The following is a 17,742-nucleotide window of genomic DNA, read 5'->3' on the forward strand; positions in this document are numbered from 1 at the left end:
GGCAGCGCTTCAATACGCCATCAGTATCGCGTTGATCCCGCCTCTAGCGGCCGCATATCTCTCCGGTCAGAAATGGCTCAGAGTACATCGTCTCTGCCTGAGAGGGACCAGATGGGAGCAGGAGGAGGAACTCACTGCTGCCACCAGCTGGCGGAGTCAGGTTATACACACGCTCCCTCTCGTGCCACTATGTGGGGGGGTACACCGCCCTTCCTCACAGGCTCACAATGCTGCTACTATGCAAATGCGACCTGGTTAGCTGGAACCTTTTATTCTGCCTGTTCACATAGGCCTACTGTATGCAATGCAGTGCAGTACAGTACACCAAACATAAACTAACAGTACATTTGGCTGTGCAATGGTCTTATCTTCCTTCCTTATAACTTCTTATCTCATCACCAAAGTTCTACCACAAAGTTTGCTGCTGTGTAAACTGACTTAATATCACTCTATCTATTACATACTGTATATATTCAAGGAGCAGTGTCATTTTGTCATTCAAGGAGCAGAGTGTATAATTTTGTCATTTTTAGTCATCATAGCTTATTTTCCATTTAGTTTTCGTCAGTGAATAAAGGTAGTCGGCGAACATTTTCCGTCTCAGTATTACCATGATCTCTGGTATGACCAAGGAGGTGAGGGGCTTGTTGCCAACAGCTGTGTCTTTGGCCAACATGTAAATCCTCTCAGCCTCAGAGAAACACGAGATCTGCAACACGATGGCACCTAGAGAACACGCACATAGCAACAACCATACACATACATACACACAGAAGGATAGACAGCAACAGATACATGTGCACGCACGCACACACAGACATGCACACACACACACACACACACACACACACACACACACACACACACACACACACACACACACACTAAATGAGGCTGCTATAACAAAGGTCCATTGTTCTGTGTGACTGAGTCAGTCATATTTGACTGGATCAAGGACACAAATTATATGACACGTTTATCCCAGTGTTCCAATTATACCAGGAAATTAGTCAAATTTAACTGCCACTTCCAGGACAAAACACACTCCAACACCGTTTACTCAAATTGACCCTCGTTATGATAGCTATGCATATCAGCTGGAAGAGCACTGAATGAAAGCAATAGTATCCCAAAATGTATCCCAATTTTGAAATGTAGGCTATACATTATGGTAAATGTAGAGAAATGTATATCTAACTTCTAAACAGAAATCTTGTTTCCGACTCATGTCTCACCATTTTCCCACGTCCTGCGTATGCGCAATTTCAAGTGGGGTGATAAAGTATTCCGTCAACCATGGCTTGCCAACTCGGACGGCACAATTGATGCACAAGGCCATCGGCTGCTTGGCATGGGCACTCGCTTGCCTGGCAGCTCGCGTGGGCACGCCTCACAGTCCCTCATGGCCTCGCTGTTGGCACGACTGCCTCGTTTTCAAGTGATGCAAAAATGTATAGAATTACAAGCCAACTATATTATGATATTTTGGCTTGACATACATTGTGATATTTAATTGTAGATATCACCCAAGCCCAGAGAGGGCTCTTAAGGCAGTGCTACATCTCCTGGTTGTTGTCTGGGCGTGCTAAAAGAGTGGCCAGTGCACACTTGTATTTGGGTTGAGCCAACAGAAGAGCAGACCGGACCAGCACAGACTGGTTGGTTGTGCTAACAGAGGGGCCAGGGGAGACCAGTACAGAGTACAGATTGGTGGGTTGTGCTCTGAATGGTGATGAGGGAGGGAGGGAGGAAGAAGACACAAGCCTTGAACCATATAGTCAGTTTGTTGTTTGTTGGTTTCTACATCCAAAACTGTGATGCACTGGTAATGTGATATGAGCTGAAATGGCATGGGAGCTAAAAAGGGAGCTTATTATGATCAATAAACAAGTGAAGCTGAATATCCCAAACACACACACACACACACACACTGATCAAGTGAAGGATGGAGCAGACGATGGGTTTACTCAGTATACTGTATGGTGGAGTGGTTTATTTTCCCACTGGGACCATGCATACTAAATGATGTATGCACTCATGTAAAACATTAAAAGCATCCACTGTATGGGATGTGTTAGGATACTTGAGTTGAGAATGGAGATGATCTCAGCAGTGGGCAGTGGTCTGGCATGTGTGCGAGTGTGTGTGAGTGAGTAATCTACCTACCTTGGCTCCCGTAAAAGTGAGTGATGGTAACCAAGTGACCTGTAAGGAAAACGAGAGACGACAGAGAATCATTGAGTATATCTGAATGTTCATGCTTGTGAAATGACCTAAAAAAAGAGAGAAAGAAAGAGAGAGAGAGAGAGAGAGGGAGAGAGAGACAGGGAGAGGGAGAGAGAGAGGGAGAGAAAGAGTAAAGCAGCAGCAGCACAGTCATGCTGAGAACTCACTTTGCCCTCAATACAAATTTCAAAAACTTTCCACTGTAAAATTCTGAATTGGAACAGCGTTTTACTTGTACGTAATGAATCTGATCATTATTTTGTTAAAACCAATGCATGGCTGAATACTCTTTGTAGAAGCCATCCTCACTGTTTAGTATGTCTATTTATTATTATTATTATCACAATTGTTGTAGTTATTATTTGGCATTATTGGGTATTGGTTTGAGGGGTTATTATGTATTGGAATCACTGTTTGGACACCAAGGGCACGCCTCCCCAGGCCTAATTGATTGAGAGAGAGCATATGTAGGCCTGGGTGATTGGGGAGCGGCATGCACCTGGTGGACAAACCAGTTTTACCAGACAGAACACAGAAGGAGCTGCTTGTAATGTACCATGCACTTTAAAGGAAAGTAAATACAACAACATGACATTGAACCTGTGGACAATCTCTTTCTTTGACCTGCGTACATCCATAGTCCCTAGGTGCATCAGTGGGTTTGTTGGCTATAAGGTAGAAATGTTTGGAACCAACAAAGAGCCACAACATAGTAAAACTGAGTCCTGTTGGATTTAGATGTATTGGTTTTTCAAAGTAAAAAAGAGGACTTGAACCAGAAACGTTACATTCTGGGACAACAAGGAAAAAGGATTGGAACAACAGACTGAAGGGAATTAACTAACTGGACGCGTAGCTCAAAGCCACAAAGACTCATCAATTAGGAGCCTGGTATGTAGTGGACACTGGACATCGAATTTAAAAGCTGTATAGGGAAACAGCAATAACTATTGGAGTTTATTTTATTTTCGTGTTTTTCCACTGCTTAACTTTTATTGGTGACTTGTTTGCTGGCCATTTGCTGCACTGCCGTCCATTATTATTCTTGTTTTTGTCACTGCCGGACTTTTACTAGTGACACCTGCTGTTTTGCACTGCCTTTATTTATTTGGGCATTTGCATTTGCGCTGCTGCACTTTCTTGGAAGTTTACACTGCACTGCACTTTTACAAAAAAGGAAATTACAATGTCTGACTCAGATGTCACGAGAGCAGTGAGTGATGTTGCTCTACCACCTGTAGAAGACTGGTGGGAAGACCCTCCAGAGCTCAGTCGAAAGGAGATTGAAATTATCGTGCAAAAGTGGATGGCACGAGAGATGGAGAGGGAGCACAGAAAAAGCATTTTGGCCACATACGGCGTGGTGGAAGAAGATACACCCCCAGGAGAGGATGGCAGAGAGACATGGCAGGAAGGAGAGGACAGTGTCTCCGAGCCGAAGATCCCTCAGGAGGAGAACATTCTGCAGCTGAAAGATTTCCAACAGGAACAGCTGACTGACCCTGCAGAAGAGGACAGAGCGGAGGACGGTGAGATGGCTGTGGAGACGGGCGGCTCCTCAGCTCTCGGCGTCACATCTGAAGCTGGAGATCACTATGGACAGATGTGTGAGGGAGATGAAAACGGCAAGCAGCATGCCATGATCAACAACGCTAGCTGGGTTGAGTCAGCTGACACAAAGAGGCTGAACAGAGTGGTGAGGAATCCACTCAGTGGAGAGAGGCGTCCTTCCCCATCACGGAGGGCCAGTGGTGGAGGGAAAAATGGCACCATGGAGAGGGCTGCATCTGACCATGACCAGCGTGGTGGCAAGGGAGCTGCCTCTGAGCTGCCTCTGAGGAAGAAGAGAGGCTGGCGTAGGAACCAAAAGGAGGACAAAGGGCCTGTCCAGGAGAAGAGAGAGCAGAAGGAGAACGAGGAGGGTGATGTGCCGGAGGAAAGGGACAACCACCTGCTCCGCTTCCTGTGGTGGCTTGAGGGCTACATCAAGCCTTCTCCAGACCACTGAGAGCTTTAACTTTTCTTTTCTCCATCTTTCCCTTTCTTTCTTTTTTGCAGTTTCGACCAAAGAAGATTCAGTCAAGCCTAAATACAACACACATACCACTAGGGGTGGGTCCCGAACCTCGGGACCAATCCTGTACCGAACCGAACATGCTTGAGTACCGGGTACCCATTACAATAATTCAATTTCGGTTCTCTCTATCGGTTCCTGGGTGACACCCTGCACGCACGCACGGACGCACATAAAACAGCTGATTATAATCAGATCATGCTACTCGGAGAGCCAGCAACAGAATGGACCGTGGTAATCGCTTCCTATTGTTGCGTTGTCACACGTCTAACCATTAGACTTGCGATAACAACCACACGGAACAATAGACTCTAACGACCCTCAGCCATTGAAATGTTAATGCATCCAGAAGACGCTACATTTCGCTCCCTCCAGAAAGACTGGAGCGCGCAGAGCGCATATGCACGTAGACACATACATGTCCCGACCCAAACATTGAGGAGCTAAAGTAAACGTGACGTTGTTGTGATTAAACATAATGTGCCACGAAAAATAGCTGTCCATAGATGTCCAAACATGATCGCCTCGTTCGGCCAACAAAATATATCTCCCTCCCTCCACAGAAGCACAGTGATGCCTGATTTATTCTTCGTCGTACACGTGTTATGCTTGCATGCTGAAAATGGCTGATCGACAAGCTCACAACGCGTTGCGGACGCAACACGTTGTGAGCTTGTCGATCAGCTATTTTTAGCATGTGGAAATATGCAGGCTGTGAGAACTGAGACCCTTCACAATAAAAGCATGCAGCTTTCACAAGATGGCCCATAATAAAGACAAGGAAAAGGATTAAGAATTAGGTGGCATTTCACATTGCATATGAGCTATTCTTTTCTCCAAAATGTATTTAAAATAATTAAGGAATTAATTTGGATAATGGTAATGGAGATATTGTAAAAGTTGTCACTTTATTAATCCCAACACTGTATGTATGTGTGTATATATATATATATATATATATATATACACATTACCTGACATAAAAGAGGTCAACTGTTTAACAAAAAAGCTCAATATCATTTTGGAACCGAAATAGGGAACCGTTAAGAACCGGAGTCGATAAGCAGAACCGGAATCGGTACCGGACTCGAAAAAATCCTAACGATACCCATCCCTACATACCACATACCTTTGAATAATGTTTTTTGTGTTTGGCTTCTTTGAAATGTATTTTGTAATTGTGTCCATATACTGTGCACAATTAGGGGGGAGTGTAGAAGCCATCCTCACTGTTTAGTATGTCTATTTATTATTATTATTATCACAATTGTTGTAGTTATTATTTGGCATTATTGGGTATTGGTTTGAGGGGTTATTATGTATTGGAATCACTGTTTGGACACCAAGGGCACGCCTCCCCAGGCCTAATTGATTGAGAGAGAGCATATGTAGGCCTGGGTGATTGGGGAGCGGCATGCACCTGGTGGACAAACCAGTTTTACCAGACAGAACACAGAAGGAGCTGCTTGTAATGTACCATGCACTTTAAAGGAAAGTAAATACAACAACATGACATTGAACCTGTGGACAATCTCTTTCTTTGACCTGCGTACATCCATAGTCCCTAGGTGCATCAGTGGGTTTGTTGGCTATAAGGTAGAAATGTTTGGAACCAACAAAGAGCCACAACACTCTTTTAGCACAGAACTGGTACCGCAGACTCACTTTTGACAGCGAGGTGTTCATTGGTCAGCTGGGTGTACTCCTCCCGGGTCAGCATGGCGGGCAGGCCAACAATCAGCAGGTTCACCTGGACGACCCGGTTCCGGTTCTCCGTCAGACAGAACCGGGTCTGGTTCATCTGCCGCAAGGAGATCTGGCAAAGAAAAGCACACGTGAAATATGTTGGACAGAAGACCCTGATTTCAATGTTTTATTTCTTTACGGCTTTCACTTCTAGTGCCTAGTTTACTAGTCGACTAGTTGTTTAACTAGGCCTACCTATTATAACTACCTAAAATATAATATGGTTCATAATAATAATAATAATAATAATAGTACATTTAAAAACTGTGTACATTGGTGACTATAACTTTAATCTAGCTGATCTTGAGGCCTACTAGTCAACTAATACTAGTCAACTAATACCAACAAAGTCAACTAGTGGATTTACTATAGTCGGCTAGTTGAATAGTCGACTAGTTGCTTAAAGCCCTAGAATTGGAGATAATGTCAAACTGACCCGATTAAGAGCCTTGGCTCGTCATTAAATCACAGTGGAGCAGACGAGTGTGCAGGTTCATTCTTTTTCTTCACCGTCTGTCTACCATTACTGTCAAATAAAGGTGTTTTAATGCCCTCCGAAAAAGGACACAATCTCCGGCTGGCTTCTAAAGCTACCAACGAACACCAACAATGGTGTTCTTTGGAGCCAAGCTGGAGGCACCACTGCCAGGAATCAAATGTGGGGCTGACGTGGGCCACTGCGGTTGTGGCCGAGTGTTTTAAACCTATGACACACATGGTTTACAGTGAAATGAGTCAAATGACCAATTCAAAAATACAGTTGGATCAAGTAAATGACATACAGTCTCCTCCTCTTCCTTCAGAAACAATTGAGCAAGGCACTTTATCTGGATCTGTTCCAGCAGAGCTGCAGATGGTTGCAGCCACTGTAAATCATGTGATCATTGCTGAAAGAGAGCCTGCCTGCTCAGCAAAAGTCTCATGAATAAATGAAGTCAAATCTGAGTCACATGAACCCGTTAAACTTTGACTTCTCTCAGGCCTGAAGAGAAGCTTGGTTTACAAGAGCTTGGTTTACAGACTTTGATGCAAATGGGTTTTTTTTTCCCCCCAATTCTAAATGTGTTTGAGTTCATAAAGCTGATATTAGTCAGTGAAGAGAACATTTTGATTGAATAATCTTACAAATGTAACAGTTTGCAAACAGTACTGAAACTACTCTCTGGTGCAAGCTAGAAGACTCATCTAGACGGTAGGCCGGGTAGGACGTTCCACATATAAACGCCTCCACACTAAATAAATAACCACACTTGCTCACTTCCATGATGCGGTTATTTTCTCATAACTGACTTGCTCATTATATGAATCACACAGTAAATGTGAGAGAAAGCTCCCCCCGGCCCAAACAGAACAAATTTCATCAGCTGACCACTATAAAATGTATGTACACTACATTTTGTGTGTTTCACCACACTAATAATGTATGGAGAACATGGAGTTAACATGTAATTACATTATTACATATTGGGGCATGCTCATCAAACCCTGGATTGCAATACATGGTTTGACATACTAGATAGTGCATATATGGAGCCGGCGAGAAACTCTACATCTTTTTTTTATTTTATATATTTTTTATCCCACGATTTTGTAACCCATTTTTCACCCCTGTGTCAATCATCTAATGTGATCCTGGGCTCTACACACCCTCCACCAACCTGGGGAGAGCAACGGACTTAACTCATGCTTCCTTCATGCTTGAGTGTCCAAGTTGCTCCTTTACACCTGATAGGGGGGAGTTTCCCTGGTTGGACGTAGCGCGTGGAAGGAACATGTTATTCCAACCAGTTCCTTTCCCCTCCATCAGGCGCCCCGGCTGGCCAGGGGGAGGCAGTTTAGAGACCAGGATTACTGCATGTTTTTGTGAGGGTACCTACCCTAGGGGACAAGGAAACTCTACATCTGACCTCACTGACACCAGATTAATAGTTTAACTCCTGCTTCTCAACTGTGCCGTATTAAGAAGCTGTGTCGTTTCAGTGCGACTGAGGGGGCAAGGTCTTACTGGAACTATTTCTATTGAAATTTACATTTCACGATAAAAACTCGCATGCCTAATTTAGAGGAGAGCAAGCAACATAGATGTATCAATCTGTGCTTTCATTGTCCCATACCAAAATTATTCTAGAATTTCTTATCTGCTACTTTTGGCGCAGTACACCATTGTAAGAGTAAGAATCCAAATATATCCGCTCCCCATGGTATGATCAGTGTGAGCAATGTGCGTAGGAGTAGAAACCTGAATGTCTGGAAGATGTAGTAGAGTTCCTCATACCTTTCTTATCTCCTCCAGTTTCTCCAGTACCAACTCCTGGCCCATTAGAATCTGCCTCTGGACTGAGATAGGGTAAAGAGAAGTCATTATGAACTCCCATCAACATAAATGTATGACAAGGTATAAACGTCTTGGTCCCTCGCAGCTACTGTAGACATTAGTATTGGTATGCAACAGGACCTAGATTATCTGCCGTAGTCGCTTGTAGAGTAGACAAACTTAGGCTAAGTATGTGCAGACAGACAGCCCAAATCAGGCTTTTGGCATATCATCCAGATTGGGCATATCCAGGTTAGAGTCAGGCTGCTTTATCACCAGTAAAAACACATGAAAGAAAACACATGGAAACTGAATTTTACAATTCAGATTTGAACCACATTCATAGGTGATTTGAAAATAAATTAAAATCAGTTTTCTCGCGGTTCCCATTCGGCCGTTTTACCGGCCACTCTAGCCTAGGCCCTGAGCCGCTACCGCCCTGTTCTAAGTCAAGTAGATGGCAGAGTTCACACAGACTCATTCATTTAAAAGAGATGTTCGTTGTAGTGATAGTGCTCAGTGTGTTTATACAGTGTATACAGACTGTGGAGTGTGGACAGTCGGTACTAAAGATCGAATTTGACAAACAAATCAGATGGAGCAGATAAGAGTTGTCTGGACAAAGCCACCGAAGCTGCAGCCAGACTTTGCCAGCACATTTCTACAAGCTTCTAGATCAGCTATTTTTCTAAATATTTATTGTAGATTGTATTGTTTAAACAATATTTTTGGTTTGCTATTCAGATTTGAACCACATTGATTTCAACTACATTTGAATCACATGTACACGTATACATTTCAAACGATATTTATTGTATATTGGCCAATTGTCATTAGTTAAATATTTCCAAAACCCACACAGACCTCGACCTGGCGTGTACATAATTTATTTTAAAAAAAATACAGAAAATATCAGGCTTGTAGATTAGCTAGTTCCACTGCCTTTGCATGGCACCGTCATAAAACTATAGGTAATAAAATAGGGTATAAAAAGGTGAATAGTCTTCCCGACAGCTACGATGTATTGCATTAGATGTGATAGCTCCGTTAGCCTCCTTACCTTGTTTACTTCCCATATAGATCTCCATCAGGTTGAAATTGGATGGGTCCTCCTCCTAAAAGCATAACATCATTGTGAGCATGGTGGTATAGTGTCATAATAAATGATTTATTCAAATTATTTTATACCATCAAAGGATGATTTTGTAGATGTTGCAAATGCAAATGTATTGAGCGGGTGTCTCCTTTTCCCTACTTATCAATATACTTATTAATATTAATTATATTTTTTCTGTATGTCGCCGTGCTGAAAGCTCTCAAGCTTTTTTGTGTTTTATCCTTTTGACAGACACGTACGTAACAACTTTCAATTAACCAATATGGGTGAGTGAGCCAGCCAGGTACCTTTCGGCCAAGCTGAATGAGGACCTCATTGCAGACCGATTCTACTGTGGTTTTCCTGGATATGGTGATAGATACATAGGCCGCGCCAACCCTGAGAAAGAAAATTCACACGAATGGAAAAAGAAATTAGAAGGCAGCAGCTAAAAGTAGGTATAAATTATTACTTTTTTTTTACCAGTCTACTAGGTCTGACACAATTATCGCTTGTGCTTTCAAACACTTTAACCCCAGACTTTAACCCTATTTTGGGGACATTTTTTTAAAACTCAAAATCAAAACTTTTTTCTAAAAATAAAAATAAAAGGTGAACATTGCTGGTCTAAGCAGTGATTCACACTGCGATGTGACTCATTGTGAGGTTTTTTTTGCATTATTATTTTGTTCACTTTGCACTTTGGGTAATGCTCTGGCATAAAACGGTGGTCACAGCAGCACTCACTTCAACCAGTCAGCATAGATCTTGAGGACCTCTGTGTCTTGGGGTTTGGCCTTGAGAATCCAGGCCTCTGGGACACTGTTATCGGGGCTTCCGTTGCGGTTGAGGATATCCTCGCTGTGGAGGGGCTGCTGGCTGTCATACTCCTGGAGCTCGTAGCCCTGGGCCTCAACTGGGAGGTAGAAAGCCCTCAGTGCTGCTTCCTAGAGAGTATGGGTGCAACAATTAATCAAATTTATCCATTCAAGCGATTCCCGGTATTAAAAAAAAAAACTACTTTTTTGAACTAAACATAATACTAAACACAATACAATAATCACAAAGAAAATAATCAGTTAATGAGTTTTTCGCTCATGATCCGATTCCGATCATTTGATTTGATCTGCCGATACCGATTTCTTTCCAATCCGATATTTATATTTTTATAGGCCACTTATGCCTCACAATAGTACAATATCCAAAATCACAAACAATATCCAGTCTGACATCATGATATCGATATGGATATAATATTGATGCTAGGGATGTCCCGATCACGTTTCTTTTGCTCCCAATCCGATTCCGATCGTTGATGTGATCGGCCCCGATTTCCGATCACGTGTTTTCGGATCGGGACAACACTAGTTGCAACCCTACAGCGGTAGTGAGGGTTGGTTGGTTCCAGCAAGCTAGGTTGTATAAGTACCGGTATTCACATTCTTCCTAAACCATGAGATTAAAAAAACACTCCCTCTTTAACACTCAAAGGTCAAAGTTAAAAATTGTAATCAACGGTCATGATGCTGAAGGTGAAGCTTGGACAGAATGCAACCCACACATTGTTCATCAAGTTGTCCTTTTTCTTTTCCTTTTGTTTCTTGCCATTAAGACATGGCATTTGGCCAAAGACTTATTCAATGATCTGCCACAGTGCCACTCGTTTGATAACGGAAAGGAATTTTAATATGGGTTCGGCTTTGTGCCTCTGTATATTGCCTACCATGTTTTTCTCCTTTTTGTTTTAGTGTCTCAACCAGGCCGAAGGCATGGGGAGAGAGTATGTTTTGCACTCCGTCCGTGTGTGTGTGTGCGTCCGTGTGTGTGTCCGTCCGTCCGCCTGTGTAGAGCTAATCTCCGGGAACCGTTAAAACCCGGTCGATGCCAAATTTTGCAAACGATGAACCTCTGCCCCAAATCTTCCAGAATGGCCTGTTATAGCGCCACCAGGAGGTCGACATTTGAAAAACACATTTGTTGATATTACTCCTCCAGATTCTGTCCAAAAATCCTGCAAATCGATACACACTATCTCTATAGTCATGTGTTCAAGCCGGATCTGTCCGATATTTCATATTCCATCCTAATTGGCTAACATTGGCTTTCAAAGTTTGCAGGATTGGCCCGTTTTGAACAAAAAGCAAGCTCAAATCATGAACACAATTTACGTGAAATCTTTCACAGACTTTCCTACTAGGCTGAGGAATATATCCCACCCTTTTCACATTGGCCTGTTATAGCGCCACCAACAGGTGGATTTTTTCAAAACACATTTTTGGAATAAAATGCCTCAAATCATGAACGCAGCGTGCAATTTACGTGAAATCTTTCACGTACTTTCCTACTAGGGCTAGGCTGAGGAATATATCCCACACTTTAATTTTGTTATGTCAATGCTTTTGTTTTATTGGTCTTGATGTTGTATTATGTGTTTTCGTTTCTGTATTACTACACTGTGGTGCTCACATAAAATAAAACTATAGTATGAAATATTAAAATGAAAGAAGTTGTACCAAGGACAATTGGCGATATATTGGGTTGCTCATCAAGAATATCCCGGAATCAGCCATCGAGAATATCTGGGGAGACATCACCCCAAAATCAAATGATACGTAGCTTGCAGAGTTAGTTCAGTCAGATATACTTGAGGGGGTTCATGCCGTCCTCAAGGGCACATACAGTACTATACTCAAGGGGCTGCATTACTATGTGTGTGCAAGTCCCACACGTCATTCGCTGATGTGGCAGTCAGCTGACCAATTGGGCAGGCTACTTAAGCTCACTAAACTGCATGCTCTTCCTGCATATGATTCCTGGTTGTTATGTGATGTTTGCTCCCACCATCACCCCAGTATCACCGGTTATTTATGTTCCCCATGGGGGGGTTTTATTGTATATCTATCTCCCTGCTCTTAATGTTTTATGATGGTGTATAATTGTGCCGAGCAGGGATAAAATGCAGCAGAGCCGAACGCCAAAATAAATATCATATGCACACTTATCATTCTATAATAAACATTGGTTCAATCTATTCGTGAGTTGTCTGACTGAACTATATTAATAGTAATATACGTAGCATTATCTGATGAATTGAAAGGGAGGACCCTTGTGTAAACACGTTTTTGTGCCTCTTCTGGTTCTATCCTCAAGTAGCTATAGTTTTTGTATTGACCTGTACTTTAATTTTTAAATGTACCCATTCTGCATACTGTGAAATACACGTTTCAGTAGTAGGAAGTAGCACAAGTAGAGCTGGTACTTCTGTGGCCACACTAGTAGCAGTATTAATAGTTCACTGCTCGACCCTCCAACAATACAGGAGGAAATACCTTCCTCTGGATTTTTATACTTTTGTGAGGGAAAAGAACAGGGGGGACTCTCTCTCACCACCACTTCCTCGCTCTTGGTTATTCTGGGAATGGACACCAAGCGGAATTGACCGCGCTTGGCCGCGTCGTCCCCATCGAACACCTTGAGAAGCTGCTTTCCTGTTGTCAAGCACAGAACACAAACACACTTCAGACGTGTTGTGGAATGTTTTGTTGTTGCAATATCAACTGCCACACACACATTGGACATACAGTATGTTTGCTTTTAGAACAAAATTAGATGCTACAGTTTACAGGTTTTTCTCCCCGTGTGCAGCACTTTTTGACCCAGCGTCCCTATTTATAGGCAACAATTTTCACAAATTTCCAAAAGGTTTCACAAATTTCCAAAAAGTTTCAACAGTTTCAATTTTTTTCAATTAGTTAAAAGAATAATTATTGGAAATCTGTGTAATTTATTTTAATGAGATAAACATTAAGCTAACCACACCAACCTGAATCTGGAGTGGATGCTGCCTGGCCCTCTTTGGCAGATGCTGGACAGGACATATCTACCTCATCTGAGTTATCTAGTCAAATAAACATTTGCACAATGAGAACAGCCTTCGTGGGATGACAAAATTCTGTAAAATATTGAAATATTTCGAGAATAATTTATATTTGTTGGCAATGAGACATATCCTATTTCTGTACTTAAATATTTCGGATCAAACAATGGAATATGTTTTAGGTTGATATAAGTCCCTGTGGATAATGGTATAGTCCCACATATAATACTCAATGTATTATCTAAAAAATGATGTTCTCACAACTCACTTACTGTGAGCAGGCACACAGAATACTATCAGCAACAGGGGATGTGGTTTAGACTCAGAGCTTGACATTTTGTGATAATGTCTGTGTTCCCTGCCCTTTATGTGTGCCTGTATGCATTGTGTGTGTGTGTGTGTGTGTGTGTGTGTGGGGGTGTTTGCAAGATAACTGCCAAACCGCAGGCCAAATGTGAACGTTGTGACTGCAGCATTAGTGGTAAATGCAAAAGAAATGTTTGCATCCAATCTTTGTGTGTAATATGTTTCTGTGCAACTGTAGATGTGTGTGTGTGTGTGTGTGTGTGTGTGTGCGCGTGTGTGTGCATGTGCTTGTGTACGCAGCCGCCCATGTGTGCGTGCGTGTGTGCTTGTCTTTGTACCCATGTCGTTGTGGCAGTTCTCGGAAATGCGGTAGCAATGCATCTTGCTGAAATTCCTGGTACAGAGACGAACACACGCAGGCTGCAGGAACATGCCGCGCAGCCGGCCCAGACTGCACTCTGGAGGCACTGTGACATAGCAGGCAGCATGCGTCTACAAAAGACAGGGCGAGGACACTGAATTTGCACTTTGGGGGGAAAAGAAGCTTGAAAAGCTGAGACAGCTTCTAGTGAGAAGAAACCGCTGGGCTGTTACTGGCGGCACACTGTGAGAAATGATTTGAAGTGACGTGCGGTTGATACGGGAATACAAGATACTGTGAATAGTGTGGCTTTTCTCTGACTACTTTCATGATGACGTGGATAGAGCATTATTTCTCGATGGCCGGGAACTAAAAAGACTACTATTGTAGAAGAATATTCTATTGTATGTGCGTGCAGGTCTATGTCCAGCGCAAAACAAGTTGACAACCACTGACGTAGAGCACAATTAGTGGGCCTGAAAACCATCAGTCTATAGTCAAATGTAGACTTTGATAGGCAAATGGTTGATTTGAATGCCCAAAAAGGCACGCACATACAAATGACAACATGAAAAACATACAAATTAAATCTGCCCACTGGAATGAGTGGATCATGCTCTTATGAAAATCTATTACATCACATTACCACCAAAAGGTGACATTTCAAGTGACCTGAGGAAGATTTAGAAGCTCGAAATGTTAGTTGTGGTGGAAACAATAAATGGGAACATGTTTCTATTTTTCTGTTTTCTACAGTAGGTCTCATTTTAATCTTTAACTACCATGAAGGAGGCTCCGGATAATCGATTTTTGCAACCCATTTTTTCACCCAGTGTCAATTATCTAATGTAATGACCTGACTGACCTCATGCTTCCTTCTATGCACAAGCTGCTTATTTTTTCACCTGACAGGGGGGAGTTATTCCGATCAGTTCCTTTTCCCCTCCATTAGGCGCACCGGCTGGCCAGAGGAAGGTAGTTTAGAGACCAGGATTACTATCTAAAAAAAAAACTAATGTTTTTGTGAGGGTACCTACCCTAGGGGACACGGGGAGAACATGCAAACTCCACACAGAAAGGCCCTTTCGCCAACCCCGCCTCGGAAATGGGCACTGATGACGCGGAGGAGAGAACACGCCCCCAAAGTCCACAGCGAGAATCGAATCCAGTTTCAATTATGTCTGCTTATTTCTTTGTGTCATCACTTCCAATTTCACTTGTTTATCCTGTAGCCTTTACGAGCTCTCTGTCCTAATTGGAGGCAATTGGTAACATTATGTGACAATAACTGACTTCCTTGAACTACTGGCAGCATACAAAAGAAATATGGTGTCAATCAGTCCAGATTAACCGCTGGTACAGACATACGCACTCACAGACCCTCTTCTAGATGCTTTTCATTGCTTCTTACCGTAATGCCGCACCACTCACACCTCATCCCTGCCAACGCGTCTGACGAGCTGCAGGAGCGACGGCACACTTCGCACCGCGCGGCTGACAGAATGTTGCCCTCCCGCCAGTGGTGGTGAAACGTATCCTGGGCCTGGGTTAAAGGAAAAAAGATGTGTGAGATCTCTTAATTCTGGAATTGTGCTCTCTCTCGCAGTGGTTCTCTCTGCAGTGGTTCTCTCGGCAGTGGTTCTTACCTGTTTGGGGGTCCCCACTGACAATTTAAGGACTTTTAAGACTGAATAATTGTCAAATATATTTATATATAAGTATAAATAAAAAAGAAATCTAAGCTCACAACGCCTCCGTAGATCTGTAATTTGAAATCTGTGATGGACTAGGAACAGTATCTGTGGGACAGAGTTAAACTAAATTGAATGCTTCAACTCTTACATTACGAGTGCTTGTCAAGGTGGGGGCCTGGGGGGGCTCAAATATGATTATTTTGGGGGTCACAGCCTGAAAAGTTTGAGAACCACTGCAATACAATAGATTAATTTAGGGATACAGAAGTGTTAACAATTATGTATTTATCTAAAATGAAGGTTATACAATGTTAATATTGGGAAAAAAGAAGAAATAATTGGTTACAATATTACATACAGTATAGCAGGCAGAGCGTGCAAGTACTGCGATCGGATGGGTATGTACTGTTGGTGTCAACCTGCCAATAAGGGACCACCATTCTTGATGGTGACGTAACTAAGGTACGTTTCAAGGTTCGTATAAGGTCAATAACGGATCTTGCACATTTCACCAGAGGGATCAATAGGAAGACAGGCTCTCCTGAAGCAACTAGGCATTCAGTGTCTTTAGCAGCAATCTCTGCAAAAACATAAGTCACCCGTCTGATCCTGAATTTGAAGTTTAATTTGTAAAGATGTTTAACAAGCTACAAAAGGAGGTCCCCAAATTGGTACATGTATCAACAGTGAATGTGGACAACAATGTATCATATTGCACCATTTATGTGTTATAGGGGGGGGGGATGCTTGTTAAAGCCCTAATCACACCAGAGGGTCGCCATGCAACTCCTTGCAACATGCAACTCCTTGCAACTACTTGCAACCATTATTCCCAATGGCAGTTGCAAGGAGGCACATACCACTTCATTCATGTTGATCACTGATTCTGCTTTCACGTGGCGTTAAACCCACTGCACTGGGGCACAATTGCCATCATTGTTTTTCCACCATTGACCGGAAAGCTCACTCTCTTGTACAGTCTGACAGCGAGACTAGGTGGGTCTTTGATTAAAGAGCATTTGTTGTGGCAGGTATCGAGTGTGAGCACTCAACTGAGCCCTACTCGTCAATATGCTGTATCCAGCACTTGTTAACTTATTGAAAAAAGGTCAGAATTTGCAGTTGTTGCTGTAAATTACAAACAGGGCAGTTGATTCTCTACTGAAGTCATTCTTTAAGGTAGTTGGCACTTACAAAGTCCTCCTCAGTACCGTCGACATGGCAGTTGCGACAGTCGCCACAGCTGAATATGGCACAATCAGTGTGGACATGCAGCTCACACACTGAAACGGACAAACACAGTTCCCACATAGGTACAATTCAACAAACACATGCCGATGAGAATGGAGACTGTTTTATACTTATTTTGAGTGCATGTGTATTAGTGATCATGGTCCATGCTTTTTCTTCTACAAACCAAATTTCCCAAAATAGACATAATGACCCCTGCACTTAAGACTCATTCTGTGTCTTTGCAGAAAGTCTGCCCCATGGGCATCATTAAAACTCGTGTACACACACACAATGCAGACCCGGAGCAAGTAGACCTGCTCTGTTTACTTAAGTGCGTAAGTACACAGCACCAAGGCAGAGGCTGCGGTTTTGATTTAAACAGTGTCACACCTTTGTACGTCACATGCTCGCTCCCCTTTCTGCTGAACTGGCCCTTACTCCGAACTTAAAATACACATCGTCATCTTGTGCAATTCCTCACAAAGATAAGTCATTAGAAGTAGCTCGTCTCTGGGGTTTATAAGCTCAAGGGCACGTTGTTCATAACTGGATGCACATTACAATTCCTGGGAGCATGGGGGGGCTGACCTTCACAGCGCAGGGCAGTGTTTCCCTCAGTTGGTTTTCTGCATACACAGCAGAACCGCTTCTTCATTCCAGCTGGGCCAAAACAGTGGGCCACCGGTACCTGCAAGGAATAATTGCATAACATGACACACATAGCTACTGTATGTGGAACTACAATAATACACCGGTCATCATTAGTCTTGCGTAGCCAAACAACAATTCCACCACAATCTCTGAATGCTATACCT

The 17,742-nt window shown here is 42.8% G+C and overlaps 1 protein-coding gene across 4 annotated transcripts in view; it reads right to left on the reverse strand.

Annotated features, from left to right (window-relative positions):
• Window positions 1–17,742, reverse strand: part of dgkq (diacylglycerol kinase theta) — a 31,468-nt gene that overhangs the window by 8,622 nt on the left and 5,104 nt on the right. For 3 of the 4 annotated variants that reach the window (XR_013964757.1, XR_013964758.1, XM_080774285.1), the window contains exons 3-16: window positions 17,516–17,615; window positions 16,889–16,977; window positions 15,412–15,543; window positions 13,978–14,131; window positions 13,280–13,354; window positions 12,844–12,944; window positions 11,970–12,035; window positions 10,204–10,403; window positions 9,765–9,855; window positions 9,421–9,475; window positions 8,322–8,383; window positions 5,966–6,116; window positions 2,167–2,205; window positions 611–726 (exon numbers count right to left, since the gene is read on the reverse strand). Coding sequence is in view for 2 of the 4 variants with exons in the window: in XM_080774285.1 (XP_080630411.1) it covers window positions 611–726; window positions 2,167–2,205; window positions 5,966–6,116; window positions 8,322–8,383; window positions 9,421–9,475; window positions 9,765–9,855; window positions 10,204–10,403; window positions 11,970–12,035; window positions 12,844–12,944; window positions 13,280–13,354; window positions 13,978–14,131; window positions 15,412–15,543; window positions 16,889–16,977; window positions 17,516–17,615 (1,431 nt within the window). In the remaining 2 variants the exon portion in view is untranslated. The remainder of the gene's footprint in view (window positions 1–610; window positions 727–2,166; window positions 2,206–5,965; window positions 6,117–8,321; window positions 8,384–9,420; window positions 9,476–9,764; window positions 9,856–10,203; window positions 10,404–11,969; window positions 12,036–12,843; window positions 12,945–13,279; window positions 13,355–13,977; window positions 14,132–15,411; window positions 15,544–16,888; window positions 16,978–17,515; window positions 17,616–17,742) is intronic. The other variant, XM_080774286.1, reaches the window with a different exon arrangement.

Source organism: Protomyctophum bolini, assembly GCF_963924005.1.
Source record: "Protomyctophum bolini genome assembly, chromosome: 10".
Classification (NCBI taxonomy): Eukaryota; Metazoa; Chordata; class Actinopteri; order Myctophiformes; family Myctophidae; genus Protomyctophum; species Protomyctophum bolini.